Source organism: Drosophila takahashii, chromosome 3L (genome assembly GCF_030179915.1).
Source record: "Drosophila takahashii strain IR98-3 E-12201 chromosome 3L, DtakHiC1v2, whole genome shotgun sequence".
Taxonomy (NCBI): Eukaryota; Metazoa; Arthropoda; class Insecta; order Diptera; family Drosophilidae; genus Drosophila; species Drosophila takahashii.
This window is the reverse complement of record NC_091680.1, coordinates 27,897,650-27,917,519: the sequence shown is the minus strand read 5'-3', so window position 1 is coordinate 27,917,519 and position 19,870 is coordinate 27,897,650. Positions and strand designations below refer to the sequence as shown.

General features: G+C 40.0%; 4 protein-coding genes and 1 non-coding gene across 5 annotated transcripts; 2 read left to right on the top strand and 3 right to left on the bottom strand.

Moving 5' to 3' along the window:
* Window positions 1-1,009: 1,009 nt before the first annotated feature.
* TRNAC-GCA (transfer RNA cysteine (anticodon GCA)) lies at window positions 1,010-1,081 on the bottom strand. The gene has a single exon. It is a non-coding gene; the product is annotated as a tRNA-Cys (tRNA).
* A 7,059-nt stretch (window positions 1,082-8,140) lies between these two features.
* rept (RuvB-like helicase 2 rept) lies at window positions 8,141-9,898 on the top strand. Its single transcript, XM_017160713.3, has 2 exons — window positions 8,141-8,237; window positions 8,295-9,898. Exon 2 carries the CDS (start codon window positions 8,304-8,306, stop codon window positions 9,741-9,743), a length of 1,440 nt encoding a protein of 479 aa, XP_017016202.1. The 5' UTR covers window positions 8,141-8,237; window positions 8,295-8,303; the 3' UTR covers window positions 9,744-9,898.
* A 1,546-nt stretch (window positions 9,899-11,444) lies between these two features.
* On the bottom strand, window positions 11,445-14,531 carry nes (lysophosphatidylcholine acyltransferase 3 protein nessy). Its single transcript, XM_017160712.3, has 4 exons — window positions 14,381-14,531; window positions 13,984-14,099; window positions 12,643-13,673; window positions 11,445-12,380 (listed from the first exon to the last, which is right to left on the bottom strand). Exons 2-4 carry the CDS (start codon window positions 14,090-14,092, stop codon window positions 12,027-12,029), a joined length of 1,494 nt encoding a protein of 497 aa, XP_017016201.1. The 5' UTR covers window positions 14,093-14,099; window positions 14,381-14,531; the 3' UTR covers window positions 11,445-12,026.
* Window positions 14,532-14,620: 89 nt separating this feature from the next.
* On the top strand, window positions 14,621-15,350 carry Bet1 (blocked early in transport 1). The gene is made up of 2 exons (XM_017160715.3): window positions 14,621-14,812; window positions 14,905-15,350. Exon 2 carries the CDS (start codon window positions 14,942-14,944, stop codon window positions 15,293-15,295), a length of 354 nt encoding a protein of 117 aa, XP_017016204.1. The 5' UTR covers window positions 14,621-14,812; window positions 14,905-14,941; the 3' UTR covers window positions 15,296-15,350.
* Window positions 15,351-15,468: 118 nt separating this feature from the next.
* Window positions 15,469-17,769, bottom strand: Max (MYC associated factor X). Its single transcript, XM_017160714.3, has 6 exons — window positions 17,751-17,769; window positions 17,577-17,689; window positions 17,439-17,504; window positions 16,910-17,017; window positions 16,375-16,498; window positions 15,469-16,304 (listed from the first exon to the last, which is right to left on the bottom strand). The coding sequence occupies exons 2-6, from the start codon at window positions 17,619-17,621 to the stop codon at window positions 16,159-16,161; spliced, it is 489 nt and encodes a 162-aa protein (XP_017016203.1). The 5' UTR covers window positions 17,622-17,689; window positions 17,751-17,769; the 3' UTR covers window positions 15,469-16,158.
* Between the last annotated feature and the right edge of the window lie 2,101 nt (window positions 17,770-19,870).

Here is a 19,870-nt window from a genome sequence, read left to right as displayed (position 1 = left end):
GCTCACTCGGTGCAGTTCCAGGGATTCCAGATTCAGCGTTTCTATTTATTTAAATTTTGTTTTTAAGTAGTCAAGAATCAAAACGCCTACTTCCTACAAAGTTACAATGAATTTTCTTATATTTGTTTGAATATTCCTATGGAAGCCTTAAGATATAGTGGTCCGATCCGGCTCTCTCCGACATATGTACTACCTGCAATAGAAAGAAGACTTTCGGGAAAGTTTCATCGCGATAGCTTTAAAACTGAGAGACTAGTTCGCATAGAAACGGACAGACGGACAGACAGACAGACGGACAGACGGACAGACGGACATGGCTAGATAGACTCGGCTATTGGTGCTGATCAAGAATATATATACTTTATGTGGTCGGAAACGTCTCCTTCACTGCGTTGCAAACATCTGACTAAAATTATAATACCCTCTACAAGGGTATAAAATGGAATAGTAAATTTAAATATCCACCTACTAAATCCAAAATCTCATATTTGGTATTTAAATTTATTACAAAAAAACATTGTATTAAAGGTCATAAATGTATTAAAGGGTTAAATGTAAAATTGGGTATATTTATTTTAAATAGTATTATATTTATTGTTAATACTTTCAGAATTAAACAAAAACCGTGTTGAAAGTCAAAATGTTTCCCGATTTAAGATTATTTGCTGGAAATGAAAACTTTTCCATTTCTTATTTTATACAATTTAAACAGAGGAAAATCTGGCGTTGCCTCATTAATCGATTAAGAAGGACACCACTGCGAAAATCCGCGAAAACCAATGACCAATTGAACCCGCTAATTCGATATGGTTTTATTAAAACGTTTTTTTAATAACTTAGCACGCCTAATGCTAAAATACTTTGATGAAGGTTCATCAAAAACTTCTGTAACACCGCGGAACTGAGGGGGTCGGAAACGCTTCCTTCTCCCTGTTACACACTTTCCGCCGAATATCGTTGAAAACAAAAATAAAACTTTGTACCCAAATAAAAATAAAGGAAAAAAGCAAGGGGACACCCGGGTTTGAACCGGGGACCTCTCGATCTGCAGTCGAATGCTCTACCACTGAGCTATATCCCCATGCTGACACGGCGAGTCTAAAATGTTTCTTGTGTACATCTTTGCAATAACACGCCATCTATATTACATTGCAGTATAGATTAATAACATTACGCCACCTATGTAATACAATAAATCCTATATTCACGCGGCATTATTAATTAAAACAAGAGAGATTGCTACAGTCGTGTTGGTGTCCCGACTATCTAATACCCGTCACTCAGCTAAAGGGAGTTCAAGGGATATGAATATATATATTTTTTTTGATTGTGCATAACTTTTTAATAACTTTTTAAATAAATGTCTTCTACATTTTGATATAGATATATATATTTCCTGTAAATCTTTAAAGGTGTGGACGCCAGACCCATTTTAAAACAAAATAAACTTGCGCTGCGTAGGAAGCCCAAGAATATGTGTGGGAAATCTCAACCCTCTAGCTTTTGTAGTTTCAGAGATCTCAGCGTTTATACAAACGGACATGGGTATACCCTGCAGGAAACGGAATCAGTTTTGGACTATTAAAATACTAGTTGGGTCAAGAAGGTTAACTAGTTCAAGTTATGTCCATTTCCTTGTAACGAAGTGGTCCATTTTTCATATGCTTGTCGTCGGAAACAACTAATCAATTTGCTACCAGTTTTGCACTAGTGACTGTTAACCAATTTATGGTTACAGCTGTTAAACTACACTAACACACTCTTTGGATCAAAAATGCATCGTAGAAGAAAATATTTTTATTTAATTTTTAAACGCTGTTCACAAATGAAGATTTTTAAACTTTGCTGTGACTTTGAAATTTTGAATGCGCCCACCTTCTCTTGTGGTTCAGTTAGATTTAATTTTCCAAAACGACCGTATAAAAGAGACGTGTAACTATTTAATTCCGAAAAGATTACCAAAATTGGTTGACCACTCTTGAAGATATATCCCAAAAGACGAAGAAAATTTGTAATTTTCTTAAATTAAAGATACCGCAAATACCAGAGCTGATGGACTATAGGCGTAGTGGCAACTTATGCTTAGAAAAGACAAATTTATCTAAATAAAATGGTGGCAGGCCTGGACACCGACCCATGTCACATTTTGTCGGCCTGTGTTATGTAATCAAATACAGTAAATGATAATTAAATGGAATTAAAACAAACTTACATTTTTTGAGGCAAGTCGCCCTCTCTAGAACTTGAAGCCGGGATTATTGGATTGTAGACACACTAACTGATTGAGCCATACACGCATCACATTTTGTAATGCCCTAACAAGGTTTATGAATTTTAGTGTGAATTTTTATACCCTTGTAGAGGGTATTATAATTTCAGTCAGATGTTTGCAACGCAGTGAAGGAGACGTTTCCGACCACATAAAGTATATATATTCTTGTTCAAGACCAATAGCCGAGTCTATCTAGCCATGTCCGTCTGTCTGTCTGTCCGTCTGCCCGTTTCTATGCGAACTAGTCTCTCAGTTTTAAAGCTATCGCGATGAAACTTTCATATATATATATAAGAAAATTCATTGTAACTTTGTAGGAAGTAGGCGTTTTGATTCTTGACTACTTATGTATAAACAAAATTAAAATAGATACGCTGAATCTGGAATCCCTGGAACTGCACCGAGTGAGCATTACTTTATCTGCAAGGGTATACAAGCTTCGGCTGGCCGAAGTTAGCTTCCTTTCTTGTTCACATATATATTGCCTCGGACAGATTAAACAAAGTATATTTTCAAAATATGTTTTGATAAGTTTTTCAGAAACTGGCTCTTCCTTCGCTTCTGGAACAGTCTGCACGTCATCCAAAACGCCAGAGAAAACACCTGTTTTAGGTTATTTTTGTAAACAATAAATTACAACATAATTTGGCGGATAACAAAGCTTGGTTTTCGATCGACTTACTTTCTTGAAGTTGAATTTGTGCCAATAATTTGTTTTATAAGATTTTGGCTCTTCTCGCACTGCAACTTCAGCTCCATCCATATAATGATAAATTCACTATAAACTAAGTTTTCCTCCTGCAACTTTAAGGTAGCATCATATGCGTCTTTAAACGCGTCGACATACGTTTCCATCCAGTCCTATTCTATGTCTGTATCAACGCTACACTGAGTGGACAAGAATTCTTTTAGCTCAAGTAGTTTCTTCACCATTGAGTCCCAGTGGCGCAATCCGCATTTGGCCGAAATTGGGTATGGAGATAGAATGCATTCGAGAAGGTATATTCGTAATCGATCGTTTCTGAAGCTTCTGGAACGTAGGATTGCAATGGGGCATTGTATTCGTTTCTCGCTCCCCCTTTCCAACGGGACTTCGGGAATCGTTTGGGTCGCACGTTTTTTGTCTGTTGAACGTTTCTATGATTTTTTAATTACGCACACATCCGAGCGCCTATGTTTTTTTCAGCAAGTTTTGGTTTCCACGGCATGTTGTTTGTGTAATTTGTTGTCTACTCTTTTTTAACGCGCTTTTTTCTTGCAACGCGTCACTTGTGTTTTGGAACTTTGCCGAGTCTGACGTGTTATGGTAAAATATAGTGGAAATTTTGATGTATTATATGGGAAGTACAGCTAAACATTCTTAATAAATTGACAACTAATTTCCCACTTATTCTTAAATATAGATGCTGTAAAAGGAGATGGACTAAGTAGCTGATTCTACATTACATTGACGCCAGATGTCAAAATAAAATAAATAATAAAATTATAATTTTTAGTTGAAAAACACATTCTTTTATTTGGCTTCCAATAAACCCTATTACTGCACCGAGTGAGCATTCTTTTATCTGCAAGGGTAAATAAGCTTTGGCTGGCCGAAGGTAGCTTCCTTTCTTGTTTTATTTGGACGTTACTTACCTATGGGTTTCAGTGCGCAATTTTTTGCATATATTGCGGCAGATGCTAATTTTGTCGCTAATCTCGTTTAGCTTATTAATGTCATAGACACACAGCTGAAGTGTGTGCGCATCGTACGAGATGAAAGTCCAGGTTATCAAGCTTTCCTATCAAATTTTCCCCTCTAGTGTCATCCTCGAAAAGGGTCTCCTCTGTGTCGTCATTTAATATTTGTACGGCTTTAACCATGTTAAAATCATATGCATGTTAAATCATATGCAAAACAAGAAAGGAAGCTAGCTTCGGCCAGCCGAAGCTTATATACCCTTGCAGATAAAGCAAACACCTATAGTTTAATGCTCACTCGATGCAGTTCCAGGGATTCCAGATTCAGCGTGCCTATTATTTAAATTTTGTTTTTAAGTTGTCAAAAATCAAAACGCCTACTTCCTACAAAGTTACAATGAATTTTCTTATATTTGTTTGAATATTCCTATGGGAGCCTTAAGATATAGTGGTCCGATCCGGCTCGCGCCGACATATGTACTACCTGCAATAGAAAGAAGACCTTCGGGAAAGTTTCATAGCGATATCTTTAAAACTGAGAGACTTTAAGTGCCCCTAACGGATTCTCCTGCAGATTCTTGGGGCTCTGAGCTGCGCAAGTTTATTACAGCCGCGCGCCACACCCATATCTTAAAATAAATAGGTTTGTGCACATTTAATAATTAAATAGTTGATTTATGGTTTATAACGAAACGGGGACAAACAAAATTCATGTCATTTGATTAATGATCTCTTGCTTTGTAATCTTTTGCAAAACAAATACGATTTTCACAGGCGAAATCAATTTGGCTCTTTGCATTGCAGACACTTTTTTGTATTTTATGAATTGAATTCAAAGAGAATTTAGGCGGAAGAACTTTAGCTACTTCTAGCTAGCTCTTTAAAAGGCTGCCAACACTGAGCACGTGCCGGAAATCGAAATCAGTGTTGGAACGTTCTGGACCCCCATCCCTAAATCAAAGATCCTAAAAGTCCACCCCTAAATCGCAGAAATTAGGCTGGCAACTCTTTTCGCTCAAAATGGCAACTCTTCGTTCAAAAGGATGGCAACTTTCGTTCAAATTCAAAACGGACTAGACTATTTCTCAATAAAGTGATCAGCCGAAACCGAAATAATTAGATAGTAGGCTTTCCATTAGAACTAAAATAAAATTTACTTTCCGATTAGAGCCCTGCATGAATGGATTCAATGAATTATTTTGAATTTTTTCTTTTATATGAATGAATTAACTAGAATTTTGAGTTTAATAGAATTGAATGAATGAATGGCATGAATTCCGAAATAATTCAAACGACAATTTATTTTGAAGAAAAAAGGGCCATAATTTTTTGATTAAATCTGTCTGAATTTTATTTACTATGCAGTTAACATTGATTTGTTAAAAATTTATCACTTTTTGTTCTCAAAAGAAAGCACAAAAAAAACCTGGAAAATTAAAAGAAATTCATAAAATAATTCATTCGATTCATTCAACTCGAAATGAATTAGAACAACATTCAATTTACTACACATAGAATCAAATTAAACAAATCAGAAATTTCAAGGCATACTAAGATAAAACAAAAATTGAATGATACATGCAGGCTCTATTTCCGATTTTAAATTCAAAACTCAAAAGGGCGGCGAATCAGGATAAACATGACCTGCAAAATGTTTGAATCCCAATTTAACCGCAAATTTCAAATGTATTACTACACCGGAATCATATATGTACACACAAAAAAAAAACTTGGTAAATTCAACTGTAATAATTGTCAAACAGGCCCCAACCAGCAAAATTGTCAATTCTACTAAGTAAATTGTCATTTCACAACAACAAAATACACACAATTAGCAAAGACACAAACCCAAAGCAAAAACAAAATACACGTGACTATTTTAATAGTTACGTAACTATCTTTGTTGGTCAATTTTACCAAGCAAATTTTTTTGTGTGTAGAAACTGTTCATATATTTAAAAGCGTACGTTACTTATTATTACGTAGCACAGTCTGAGTTCTTAGTAACTATTTACTGTGTACCCTCGGCTAGTGCTTTCCGCTTCGGGCAACTCTTCATGTGGGCGTCGGCGTTTCCCTGCCCGCTAAATGTGTGCACACAAAAAAATTTGCTTGGTAAAATTGACCAACAAAGATAGTTGCCTAACTATTAAAATAGTTACGTGTATTTTGTTTTTGCTTTGGGTTTGTGTCCTTGCTAATTGTGTGTATTTGTTGTTGTGAAAGTGACTATTTACTTAGTAGAATTGACAATTTTGCTGGTTGGGGCCTGTTTGACAATTATTACAGTTGATTTTACCAAGTTTTTTTTTTGTGTGTGGCTGCAGTAAATGCAGAGGTACACCCTGCTAGTGCTCGTGCGGGACAACACCGGGTTGTGAGTGCACTTGGACATGTGGATGTCCAACGCATGTCTTTTCTTGGACCGAAAGTCGCAGTAAGGGCACTTGAAGGGAAGCGATGCCGGGTCGCATTCTTCCATATGAGTCACTAAGTCCGCGGTGGAATTTCTCTTCATGTAGCAATTCGGGCATCGCAGGTGGTGGTTGGGCGACAGTGAAAGAACCGCAGGCTGGTAATCCGGCGAAACTTTCTCCTCAGGCTCGGGTGAAGGCGAAGTTGGTGGTGGCTCGGACTCAAGTTGCAACGCCCGTCCTGAGATGCGCCACCCTGGAGGAGGCACCCATGGTACAGCCCGGACAACGCTCAGCGGCGTTGTTGTACTTGTCTGCGTCGTTCTTGGCGACGAATGGCCTCCTGGTTCTGACGGCGGCTGGTCTTCCAGCGGATCCAGCGGCGTTCCTCCTGGCGAGCTGAGTTGCTGCTTCTCAAAGAAGTCTGAGATCTTGATCTTCCTTAACTTCGGGGGCGTGGGATCTGGCGTTCGTCCTGGCGAGCCAAGTGGCTTGAAGAAGTCTGTGATCTTGATTTTCGGGGGCGGCGGTTGCGGCGGTTTCGGCGCAATGAATCCCGAAGCTCCTTCCGCTCCTTGGCCATAGTTAATAATAGTTACTCTGCCGTAAAAGTTGTTATTTTGCATGGCAGGCAGAATGGCGGCAGATACCGATAGCGATAACGATAACGCTTGCAGTTATAGCTTTGAACTCGCTAAACTTAAACACGAAATGGATTTGAGTGAATTCGAATACTTCGCCTCAAGCCCCAGGCGCCTGGAGCTGGCCAAGAGGGGGCTGAGCCTGTTTACAGGCGAGGCCATGATGGAGGACACCTCCGCCGGCGTGGTGCGATATTTCGACGACCTCCAGTGGAAGCATCCGTTTTTCATCATGATTGATGAGCTGGGCTTGGGGACCTGTCGCCTTCTAACGTTCCTCGCCACAACAGCGAACGGCGAGGAGCTCAGGGTGCTGTTCCTGCGACTAATAGGTAACTGCTCCGGCTTCAGTTTCCATGCTAACATGATTTCTGTAGTCCAGGAAGGCCCACGAGATGACCCAGCTGACGGCGGACTTGGAGCTGGTGCTGCAATTCGTAGATATGCAGGGGCTGGCCCCGTATCTTATGGGTATAGTGAGCGACGCCTGCCAAACCAATTTTATACTGCGGAAACTGCGCTATCCGACGCTATACGATCGGAGACACCTGCAGTCGAGGCTGGCAGTGACTCACATGACCCGCTCAGGTGTACCACGCGCAGAGTTATCAAAAGGCCATCGACGGCTACCTGGAGCGCACGAGAATGGACCCCGATCTGGCCCCAGCCCCCAAAAACCTAATTGTCCGGGAATTCGTCATCATGGAAGAAATGCTCCGGAAGAAGTTCGCGCTGAGCAGCTCGCCATTTTCCTTCGAGTGGGCCAACAACGACGACCTGGAGCTGTTGGGGCAAGCTTGGGCAGCGCAGTGGTTGTCTATAAAAGGGACAATCCGAAGACTGCGCCCTGACCTACTACAGCCCGAAAAGCAAGCGGAGCTGCAGCTGCAAAAAAACATTTTTGTGGCCATTTTCTGTTTTATTTTTAATAAAATGTAAAATACTTTCTTATTATTGTGATTATTATTACTGCTAGCTGCAACGGCAAATATTCCAAACCACGCAGGTACATAAAGGAAAAGCACCTTCAAAAATATTTGAAATATTCAAAAGTCCGTTTAACGTCCGATTTTGAACGAAAAGGTTGCCATTGTGCCACTAATTGATAGTGCTGTAAAATGCTCGAGGGGACCCTGATATCGATAACAATCATTGAAACACATGAGCAGGCCGGCGTTTTACTATCCGAATTCTGTGCCTAGCAACTTATTTTAGCTCCATAAACAACTAGTGAGTCGCCCAACAAATTGAAAAAGAGTATAGCTTGTAACCGGTGATATATTGCAGAAGGACAAAATGGCTGAGACCGAAAAAATCGAGGTACGCGACGTGACCCGCATCGAGCGCATTGGCGCCCATTCGCACATCCGCGGATTGGGATTGGACGATGTTCTGGAGGCTCGTCTGGTATCCCAGGGAATGGTGGGCCAGAAGGACGCCCGCCGCGCCGCCGGAGTTGTAGTGCAGATGGTGCGCGAGGGCAAGATTGCCGGAAGATGCATCCTCCTGGCCGGAGAGCCCAGTACCGGCAAAACGGCCATCGCTGTGGGAATGGCCCAAGCACTGGGCACAGAAACCCCATTTACCAGTATGTCCGGATCGGAGATCTACTCGCTCGAGATGAGCAAAACCGAGGCTCTATCACAGGCGCTTCGCAAGAGCATTGGCGTTCGCATCAAGGAGGAAACCGAGATCATCGAGGGCGAGGTCGTGGAGATCCAAATCGAACGCCCCGCCACGGGAACGGGACAGAAAGTGGGCAAAGTGACACTGAAGACCACAGAGATGGAGACCAATTACGATCTGGGCAATAAGATCATAGAGTGCTTCATGAAAGAGAAGATCCAGGCGGGCGATGTGATCACCATCGATAAGGCCTCCGGAAAGGTCAACAAGTTGGGTCGCAGCTTCACCCGCGCCAGGGACTACGATGCCACTGGCGCTCAGACCAGATTCGTCCAGTGCCCCGAGGGAGAGCTCCAGAAGCGCAAGGAAGTTGTGCACACCGTGACCCTGCACGAGATCGATGTGATCAATAGTCGCACCCACGGATTCCTAGCTCTTTTCTCTGGCGATACCGGCGAAATCAAGCAGGAGGTGCGCGATCAAATCAACAACAAGGTTCTCGAGTGGCGTGAGGAGGGCAAAGCCGAGATAAACCCGGGTGTGCTCTTCATTGACGAGGTACACATGCTGGACATTGAGTGCTTCTCCTTCCTGAATCGCGCGTTGGAATCTGACATGGCCCCGGTGGTGGTCATGGCCACCAATCGCGGTATTACTCGCATCAGGGGCACAAACTACCGCAGTCCCCATGGCATACCCATTGATCTACTTGATCGCATGATCATCATACGCACTGTGTCATATTCGGAGAAGGAGGTCAAGGAGATCCTGAAGATCCGTTGCGAAGAGGAGGACTGCATTATGCACCCGGATGCCCTGACAATTCTTACGCGCATTGCCACGGATACAAGCCTACGCTACGCCATTCAACTCATCACCACAGCCAATTTGGTGTGTCGTCGTCGCAAGGCTACCGAAGTGAATACCGAGGATGTGAAGAAGGTTTATTCCCTGTTCCTTGACGAAAATCGTTCCAGCAAGATCCTGAAGGAGTACCAGGACGACTACATGTTCAGCGAGATCACTGAGGAGATTGAAAAAGACCCTGTTGGTGGAGGTGCCAAGCGTCGTTTGGAGGGCGGTGGAGATGCCCAGCCCATGGAGCACTAGGGGCCACTTTAACATCCCAGCAACCTCCCAGTACATTCTCATGAATATTTTACGACCAATAAATAAGTTTCCTTGTATCTACGATTAATTTGAATGCCTTTGATTGCGGTGTTTATCAGGATTGTAATTAATAAAAAAACTAACATAAAAATGGATTGTACAAAAGCTCCTTAAATAATTATTTTAAAGTTAACAAAAATTGGATTAATACGCATTGAAGAAATACTTTGGTATTTCATAAATTTGGTCGGAAGTTTGTAACGCAGTAAAGGATACGTTTCCGACCCTATAAAGTTTTTGATCAGGATTACTAGCCTTGTCCGTCCGTCCGCCTGTCTATCCGTGCGATCTCGCAAACTATAAGAGCTGCAGAGTTGCTGGTTTTGTTTTAAATTCCTTAGCTTCCCATTCAGCATAAGTTTATAATGTCAATGTGCCACGCCCACTCTAACGCCTAGAAGCCGCGAAAAACTGGCGCCTGCCGTTTTAAAGCTATAATAAAAATTTAAACTCAAATGTATTTGATTCGTCAATACCGCCCACACTTATGCCTTGCATTTCCAGTGGTAGCACTGCCTCCGACTAAGCGGCACCGTCGCCGATAGTTGTAATCGAGAGTTCTCGACTATAGAGTTCTCTCTTATTTTTTTTATGCAAACTTTGATCAGGAAAAATAGCTTGTATCGATCGGACGTCTATAACACAGTGCAACATGAAAAATGTAACCGCAATTTTGATTTCATGGGCGGAAAGAACTCATCGAAATAAGCTAAAACCCATTTGGGTTTCTCTGGCTCAGCTCGCGTTTACCTTTTATAGCGAGTTAAAGTTTTACATACAAAATTTATTTGTAACGGCCATATCTTGTGAACCGATTAAAATTTCACTATCAAGTCTTTAGTGATTATGTAGCTATGAACCCAAGGAACTAAATTGACAAATGACTCTTGCGCACTTAGCACCTAGTGCACCTAGCGCGTTAAAAAACAAATTTGCCTAATTTTTTGATTTTTAACGCGCTAGGTGTACGTCTTAGCAAGAGTCATTTGTCAATTTAGTTCCTTGGGTTCATAGCTACATAATCACTGAAGACTTGATAGTAAAATTTTAATTGGTTCACAAGATATGGCCGTTACAAATAAATTTTGTATGTAAAACTTTAACTCGCTATAATAGGTAAACGCGAGCTAAGCCAGAGAAACCCAAATGGGTTTTAGCTTATTTCGATGAGTTCTTTCCGCCAATGAAATCAGAATTGCGGTTACATTTTATAACCCTAAAAATGTTGCACAGTGTAATATATACTCTATATCCTATTGCTTCCATAGAAACAATAGGGTGAAATAGGTTAAAATTTTATTTTCTTCAAGATATATTCATACATTTCGTTGTTTGTTATTTCCTGTTTGTTATTTCCTCTTGTCCTTTGAATAGGATACAGAATTTTATTATCCGGTACTATCGGATAAGGATGAATAATCTTTCTGGAATACAGACAAAAAAAATAATTTCCAAGCTTCCTATAGCTCCCGAAAATTGTAGAATTTAGACTTGAGGTATATTTGTTTTTAAATTGGTTAATAGGGTGTCTGGCATAATTTTAAGAATTTATCCCCACCATTTTTTGGTTGCTTATACATGAATGAAGCATCGTAATTACTAGAACCATTGCATTTCCATTCCCAATAAATGCTTTCCGTGTACCTAAAAATAGTTTTATTGCATTTATTTCGCATTTCCATTACTGAAATTTGCACTTAGCGTGAGTATATCAAAATATATCTTTGCATTAGTATAAAACTGTCTTTATGGCTTAGTTAAGTCTCCTCGGATACTGCTCCCCTTTCAAATACAAGAAATCTGTTACAGAAGTTGTTTGATTTTCCAAGACCCTGGTCTCCTTAAAGTCTTATGTGTGATCTGTCTAGTTTCTAGTTAAACTAAACTGGTTTTAACACTTATACAATTTACAATTCCATAATATATATATGACTGACAATGTGATTTTTGGCAAGATAAGACAGTATCTTATCGCCAAAAAGCACATTGAAAACTTGGGGATGATTCCTCCTTGACTAGGCAGACGATATATATGTATAAAAATTGCTTTCCAATCGCTAGTTAACAAATCTCTAGTTACAGTGGCATATTATTTGGTAAAACTTCTATTTGGTTAGTAAACACAATTCTATTCTTTGAATAATACCAATTCCAAACAATTGTCAAGGCAAAACTAAAATTTTGAGAACTTCCTGCAGGTTGTTTTCTTGAATCTACCATTTCCTACTCAGACTTTTTGACTTCTGGTTTCTTTTCCTCTATGAGTTTTTCCGTGTTTTTGTCCTCTAACTTTGTATCGCTAACAGCTTCTTTTCGGGAGCCGCTCCGGAAAAAGTGATGATGGGTGTGGTAGAAGGCAGCCCAGAGAATTAGAAACGTAAATCCATAATAGTTAACCGCTCCGTAAACCACGATCCATCGCTCGTATTTCAGAAACACAAATGCGGTGAGACACCATCCCATGTATACTACGTTATACGATTTCATAGCGATGAAGTATAGCAGTTTGTAAATGTCAGAGTTGTCAAGGATGTGGCCCCATTTCGGCAACACCACTTTGGTGTAGAAGCGGGTTATCTACAAAATCGAGAAAATAATAGATTAATTTCTGATGAATTGATGAACATTGTATAAAATCATAAAATGACCTATGTGTTAGGCTAGCTTTTTCTGATATGAGTCGTTTCGGAAGCTTTTTGTATAAATTTATCTTTCTTATAGATAAATATGTTATTTTCTATAAAGTAAAAAATTGTATAATTGATATAAATATTTTAAATTTTTTGTGCAACCTCCAGAACTTGCAAATCTCAGATAATAACAAAATTAAACCACTTACCTGCTTTTCGGTGCTCACGACCATGTATTCCATCAGGAAGGTCATATAATATCCGCTGTGGTAACCATGCCAGACGGCCAGGAAACCCAAGGCAGCTCCATAGCTGATCGTCCGATTGTTGAGGAACTTGAGTCGCTTGTATACATACTGTCCCACCCACTGATTCGTGTTCACATTGAAGCTTTGCACATAGTGTTCCATCGTGTTTCCCGTCTCCAGGAGCTTTAGCTTTACATTACTGCAGCCCGACCAATCTGGTTGCCCATTCTTGTCCTCTCCTTTGTACGTCAAGCCAATGCAGATAAGTGCACCCTCTGTGAGCAGCCAGCATGATATGTACTTGTAGAGACTGAATTTGGCCCAGAAGCCCAGGAAATAGATCCTCTTGATAAACGAAACTTCTGCAAACTCAGGTGTAAGGAAGTACGAGTCGGGGAGATATCTCAGTCCAACTTGGCACACGACCAGGTAAAAGGCACCGGCTCCAAAACGACTAACGCCTGCCTCCAGGCTCCCCTCGTGCTGACGGAATTGCCCATTAACAAAGGCCTGGTAGCGGCGATAGGGGAACTGAGGTCCCACCAGAAATCCACTGGGGAAGTAGGCGAAGGCCAAGAGTTCCAAGAGTGAAGGTGGTTCCTTTAAAGCCGTTTCCTTCTGGTCTTTTGACAGCTCCGATTCCTCTTTCAGCCCGTCGGTGATATCAAAGCCGTAGCCAATCATTCTTAGTACCAAAATGCAATGAGGCATCGTCCACAATATATCGTATTCATTGCTGGAGGTGTAGAAGTAACCAAGCAGCAGATAACTCATGTGGAACACAAAGTTGATGGCCAGAAATATTTGAGTTTTTTTTCTCAGGATGAGTACCAGGAAATAGGTTGTCAGGATGGCCAGCAGAGAGTGATATGTGTCACGGCCGTAGTTAAAGTAACATAATCCTGCGCCACATCCGGCAAAAAACATGTGATGCACGGTCTTGTCGGCAATGGTTGCTATAAACTTGAGATAAAACGCTGCCAAGGGGTAACCTGAAAACAGAAATAAATGTATCGTTAGTCGTTATATATACAGGTACAGGTATATATCAGTTATATATTTCATACTATTAATTATTATAATATTTTCAACTCGAAAGTGCGGATTAAAAAAAACCAAAATTGTTTTTACTTTCACTTTTCTTACTAAAAATGGGAATGGCAAAAATAGGAATAAAAAAACACCCCTTTTAATATAAGTCTATGTATAAACACCTGTGCACACATATAAGCTATATCTACTGTAAAATTTGTATTTTGGGCCTATTTTAACTTCATTACTCGATCTGATATAACAGCTTACCGGCCAAGATAGTTAGGATCAACCGGAGTGCCTCAACGGGAACCCCAACTCCCGAGGCGAGTCCATCCATTAGGCCATTGTGGGGCAAGACTTCCGTGTATTCCGTCATGCTTAATCTGGGAAAAAAGAGTTGCAGCTTATCAGTAACTTTACTCGCGTGTCTCGCTGGTTCATTGTGCCAGAGTCCTTATCACCCCTAATTGTTGTTATTGTTATTACGCAAACTGATTGTTTTTTGATCATCAAAGGGAGGATGGTGGCGGGGAGGGTAGAGATTAAGCAATGGAGCGCAGAAACAACAACAACCACTAACGAGTGCACTTGGTCAGGGTCAATGAAAATTGAAATGCAAAGGTCGAATTATCTCGGCGAACCAACGAATTTGATGATGACGCACCTGCCACCGCACGGATTTAAATATTTTATGCCTATTGATTTCACGGTCAGGTCATAAAAACAGCGAACAACAAACGAAAGCGGCAATCCGAATTGTTGGACAGATGAAAATTCCTAAAAAATCTCACACAGTCGATATTTCCCCCAAAAAATCCAGCGGAACTTTAGTCGTAACGTTTTTCGTTACGTTTTGACGTAGTCTGTCCTAGCGTAACGGACCACCTAAAAATACCGAAAAACGTAAACCCGATAGGTTTGGAAATCGAAGAAGAAGAGATATACCGAATTCCTTAGATTTTAAAAAGTTTCATTTATTTAATTGAAGCATTAGCCTGACGAATCCGGGAATTCCGACCAAGGCCAACGGTCAATGCGCAGTCAGCCGCAGAGTTGACACCAGAAACGAAAGCCACAACAGCTGTTCTGCCGCTGGGTGAGATTCTCTGTTTACGTTTACGTGTCACCTGAATGGGACTGAGATTTGCGGCTTTGGAACTGATTGCACTACATATTCCCGATCCACAGCAATTCGGATGCCAAACTGGCACACACGGGGAGCAGTATGCGCCGAAACAACTACCCATATCAGCCCCTGAACCACCAGCCATCGGGACCGAGTCCTGCGAGTCACGATTCCTTGGAGGCGGAAAACGAACAGGCGGCGGAGGAGCTGAAACAAAAGATCGGGGCCCTGAAGTCCCTCACCATCGATATAGGCAACGAGGTGCGCTACCAGGACAAGCTACTGCGCGGCATAGACGATGATATGGATCGAACGAGTGGATTCCTGGGCAACACGATGACACGGGTGGTGCGACTGGCCAAACAGGGTGGTGGTGCCCGTCAGATGTGCTACATGTTTCTCTTTGTCCTCGTAGTTTTTTTCATCCTCTGGCTGACCCTTAAGTTCAAGTAGTTGTTGCTAATTTTTATAAAATATATACCTACAGATTTGTATTGTTTAGTTGAAATTTTTGCCAAGATTTTACGGCAGATCCTACGGGACAAAAGGAACACTTTTAAATTGTAAATAACTTGAGCTAAAAAGTTGATAAGTGAACTGACAACAATTCTTTAAGTTCCAGCTAATTCTTTATGGAAAAAAAGGCTGACTCATTTATATTAATGCATAGTTACGAGCTTGCCATTTTTTTTTAAAAATTGAACTTTTCCTATGACGTGCAGTTTTTAAAAGTCATTGTGGAGGAAATTAACCAATAATGTGTGTACAGTTATAATTTTCGTGAGAAGTATGACTCAGTTTCCGACCCTATCACAACGCTCCGATCGGACGCCTATATCATACTGCTCGTATAGGAACAATCGGGAAAAAAGAAGAAAAACTAATCTGTGTTTAAAGAAATTTTTCGAAGTAAGCTTTCAATCTTATTTAGATTTTCCAAAAAACAAAAAAAAACGTTTTCCAAACGACTTCTTCTTTTGTATTCTAAAATATTTAATTACATATTTTATTGTTAAGCGCGGAAGTGTTAATTTGCTCAAAGTAAAAAAAATCACACGCGTAAAAATTAAGGTCGTTGGGTGGGTTACATTATGCACTTACAGCTAATAATGATTATGATTATCGGACTTGTTGCAACTTTAATTTTCTCGTAATTTGATCAAATTTAAAATTATTTGAAATTGGAACCGATTTTTTCTTAACTATTGGGGGCTATTGCTTTTTGATAACACAACTCTGAGGTAAACCTAAGTCGACGAAAGTATCCTAAACTTCGGTGAATGAGAAAACCGGAGCGTTTCAGACTGGCAAAGCGGCTATGCGTGGAAGGTCTTCATCTTTTTATTGCGTCTGCTGAAGTCTGGCTGATCAAGGTCATCGTCGTCGGCCTCCTCGCTTCCCAATTCATCGTCGCTGAGAAATTCCGCGTAGGGATCACCATTCGGACTCTCCAGGGCTCGAACTGGGTAATAAACATAAGAAGAGAAATTAAATGACGTTTTAATTTAAAATAATAATCCTATAGGACATACTCTGCTGATCTAGAATGATGTTCTGCTTCTTGATCTCCTCAATGTCCTTCTGGTTATCACTAATCTTCCGCCTCATCGTCTGTATGCATTCAGTGGTCTTTTTCAGGATCTGAGCTCGACTCGCCTGTAAAATACAAAATATTCATTAAAAACATCCATTATATTTTTATTTATGTTTTTTTCGGCCATTAATTATAAATATTTATTATTTAAGTAATGAGACGAGAGTTTGATTTGTCCGTCTTCCGTTTTTTTGCCTTTATTTTAAACTAAATGTAAAAACTCTAAATCAATTTGTTAACTATTATTAACATTTATATATATATTAACATTTTGGCGAGATAGCAACACAGATACTAGCTTGAAAAAGTTGTCTTATTATTCAAGAATACTGTTAATAAGAATTCGGGCACCTGCAAATTTGTAGTAATTCAAATGAACAATTAATTAATTCCTTACTAAATCAACTAATTTTAAACAATTGTGGAACTTTTTAGCTGATCCCTACCAACAATCATCTGTTGCCCTCCTTTACCTTCTCGCCCTTGAGTGTGGGAACAGCCTCTCGCAGGTTCGTAAAGCTCTCCTTGATGTGATCCCGTCGCCTTCGCTCCAAGGCATTGTGATGCGCACGCTTCTCGGCCTTCAAAAAAAAGTAATAAGTACCAATGAAAACCGTAAGTACAGTTGAGTTCAGACTAATAGTAATTTCTTACATTTTGATTTAAGATCGTATAACATTTTTGAGTAAAATGTACAAAACATCCAGTCAATACTATTCAAATTTTGTTTTGGACGGATATACATATTTAAAACGGAAAAGCATTGTTTTTTTTTGGAAATTCTGTTAAACATTTATAAAGTACCAATTATTTTAGAAAAGACTACTTTCCGTGATGAATGTAAATAAATGATACCTATCACTTTAATAAACGTTGCTATTGTTATGAACTTAACTGTATGTAATCACGATTTCGACACAACAACAACATGTGCGTTCTGTTTATCAACAAAAGGCAATGTGCGCAGTCGCTTCTTCTTTTTTTATACTGAAACTATCAAACCTGGGTGAAATTCGCAGTGCTCGTGTGACGGGAGGAGCCCAAACCATTATCCGAGTCCGCATCGTCCTATAAAACCATTAATTACAAATAAGTTCTGTATGAAGTCCCACGTATAGGTTTTTTTATCGAATTGCTTACGTCACTCTCGATGTCTATGTCTCGGTCGTCGTCGCTCATACTCATGTTGCTTCTCTTGCTCTCCGGTCTTTAGCGCAATTAGTTAGTTATTCCTTCAGAGGATTTGAAAAAGACTGCGAATGTTTGTTTGTGATTATTCCAAATAAATCTGTTATTTTGTTGTTGTCTGCTCACGTTATTGTCTATCGACTTAATCGAATATTTAACTGAAAAAAACATCGAGTGCTACGATAGTGTGACCACTTTAAAGAAGCCGGAAGATACTCAAATTTGAACTGGACTTGAAGCCCGCGCACAGAATTTGTATTTAAAATTTTAATCTTTTCTAGATATAGATATAGGAATCGCGATGTATTACTTTTAAAAACAAGAAAGGAAGCTAGCTTCGGCCAACCGAAGTTTATGTACCCTTGCAGATCACGCCTATTAACTTACCGGCTTGTAAAAATTCATAAATATTAAAAAAATAATAATCCCAGGAGTAGAAGCAAAGGGTATACATACTATAAACTACCTAGATGCGTTGTTGGGAACTAGTTGGCCACTCAAATTTGTACATTTTTAGTTAAATGTATCACAAAACCCCAGCGCTACATTTTCACTTACGATTGTAACGAGAATAATCCAAAATTTGGCATAATTTGCGAACGGTTCTATTATTTTTTCCAAGGCTAAAAAATGAATTATTTTCTTTTTTTGGGACTCAAAAGTTTTTAAAAAATCTTTAAAAAAAATTATAATTAAATTTATATCAGCTTTCATTAGTGAGAAAATGAGAAAAAGGAAGCCCTTCCAAAACGTTTCTATTATTTGTGCCTCCAGTGTCCTTAACTTGTAGAAGTGAACTAAAGCAGGCCATCCACAGACGAATTTGCTCAACAAACATTTTCGCGAGCACAGGCAAGATAGAATCGTTTCTACGTTTGTCGAACAAATTTATATGAAATCTAAACGCGAACACTACCACCAACGATGAACACACTAACATGTTCCTTGAACAAATTCGACTGTGGATGGCCTCCTTAAGCAACATCAAATTTTTGTCGCTTTTTATACCCTTGCAGAGGGTATTATAATTTCAGTCAGATGCTTGCAACGCAGTGAAGAAGACGTTGCCGACCACATAAAGTATATATATTCTTGATCAGCATCAATAGCCGAGTCCATCTAGCCATGTCCGTCTGTCTGTCTGTCTGTTTCTACGCAAACTAGTCTCTCAGTTTTTGAGCTATCGCGATGAAACTTTCCTTAAAGTCTTCTTTCTATTGCAGAGTCGGATCGGACCACTATATATTATGGCTCCCATAGGAATAATCAAAAAAACAAGAGAGAACGCTATAGTCGGGTTGGTGTCCCGACTATCTAATACCCGTCACTCAGCTAAAGGGCGTGCGAGGGAGATGGATATATATATAATATTTTTTGATTGTGCATAACTTTTTAATGAAAGGTCCGAATGTCTTCTACATTTTGATAGGTATAAATATACACAACAAAATTGCATTTATACTTATCGGAAATCTTTAAGGGTGTGGGCGCCAGACACATTTTAAAATCGTTAGTGGGCAATTGTGGGCGTTAGAGGGGGCGTGGCACTCGGCTGAAATAAACTTGCGCTGCGTATGAAGCCAAAGAATTTGTGTGGAAAATCTCAACCTTCTAGCTTTTATAGTTTCCGAGATCTCAGCGTTCATACAGACAAACAGACGGACAGACAGACGGACAGACAGACGGACAGACAGACGGACAGACAGACTGACAGACGGACTTGGCTAGATCGACTCGGCTAGTGACCCTGATCAAGAATATACATATATACTTTATGGGGTCGGAAACGCTTCCTTCTAGCTGTTACATACTTTTGCACGAATACAATGTACCCTTTTACTCTACGAGTAACGGGTATAATAATAGAAAAACCATTGTAACTTTGTAGAAAGTAGGCGTTTTGATTTTTAAAATAATACAATAAATAGATTAAGATAATAGTTAAACAAGAGAGAACGCTATAGTCGGGTTCCTGACCCGACTATCTAATACCCGTCACTCGGCTATAGGAAGTGCGAGGGAGATGGCTATATAACATTTTTTTGATTGCGTATAACTTTTTAATGAATGGTCCGATTTTAAAATCGTTAGTGGGAGATTGTGGGCTTTAGAGGGGGCGTGGCACTCGGCTAAAATAAACTTGCGCTGCGTAGGAAGCCCAAGAATATGTGTGGAAAATCTCAACCTTCTTGCTTTTGTAGTTTCCGAGATCTCAGCGTTCATACAGACAGACAGACGGACAGACG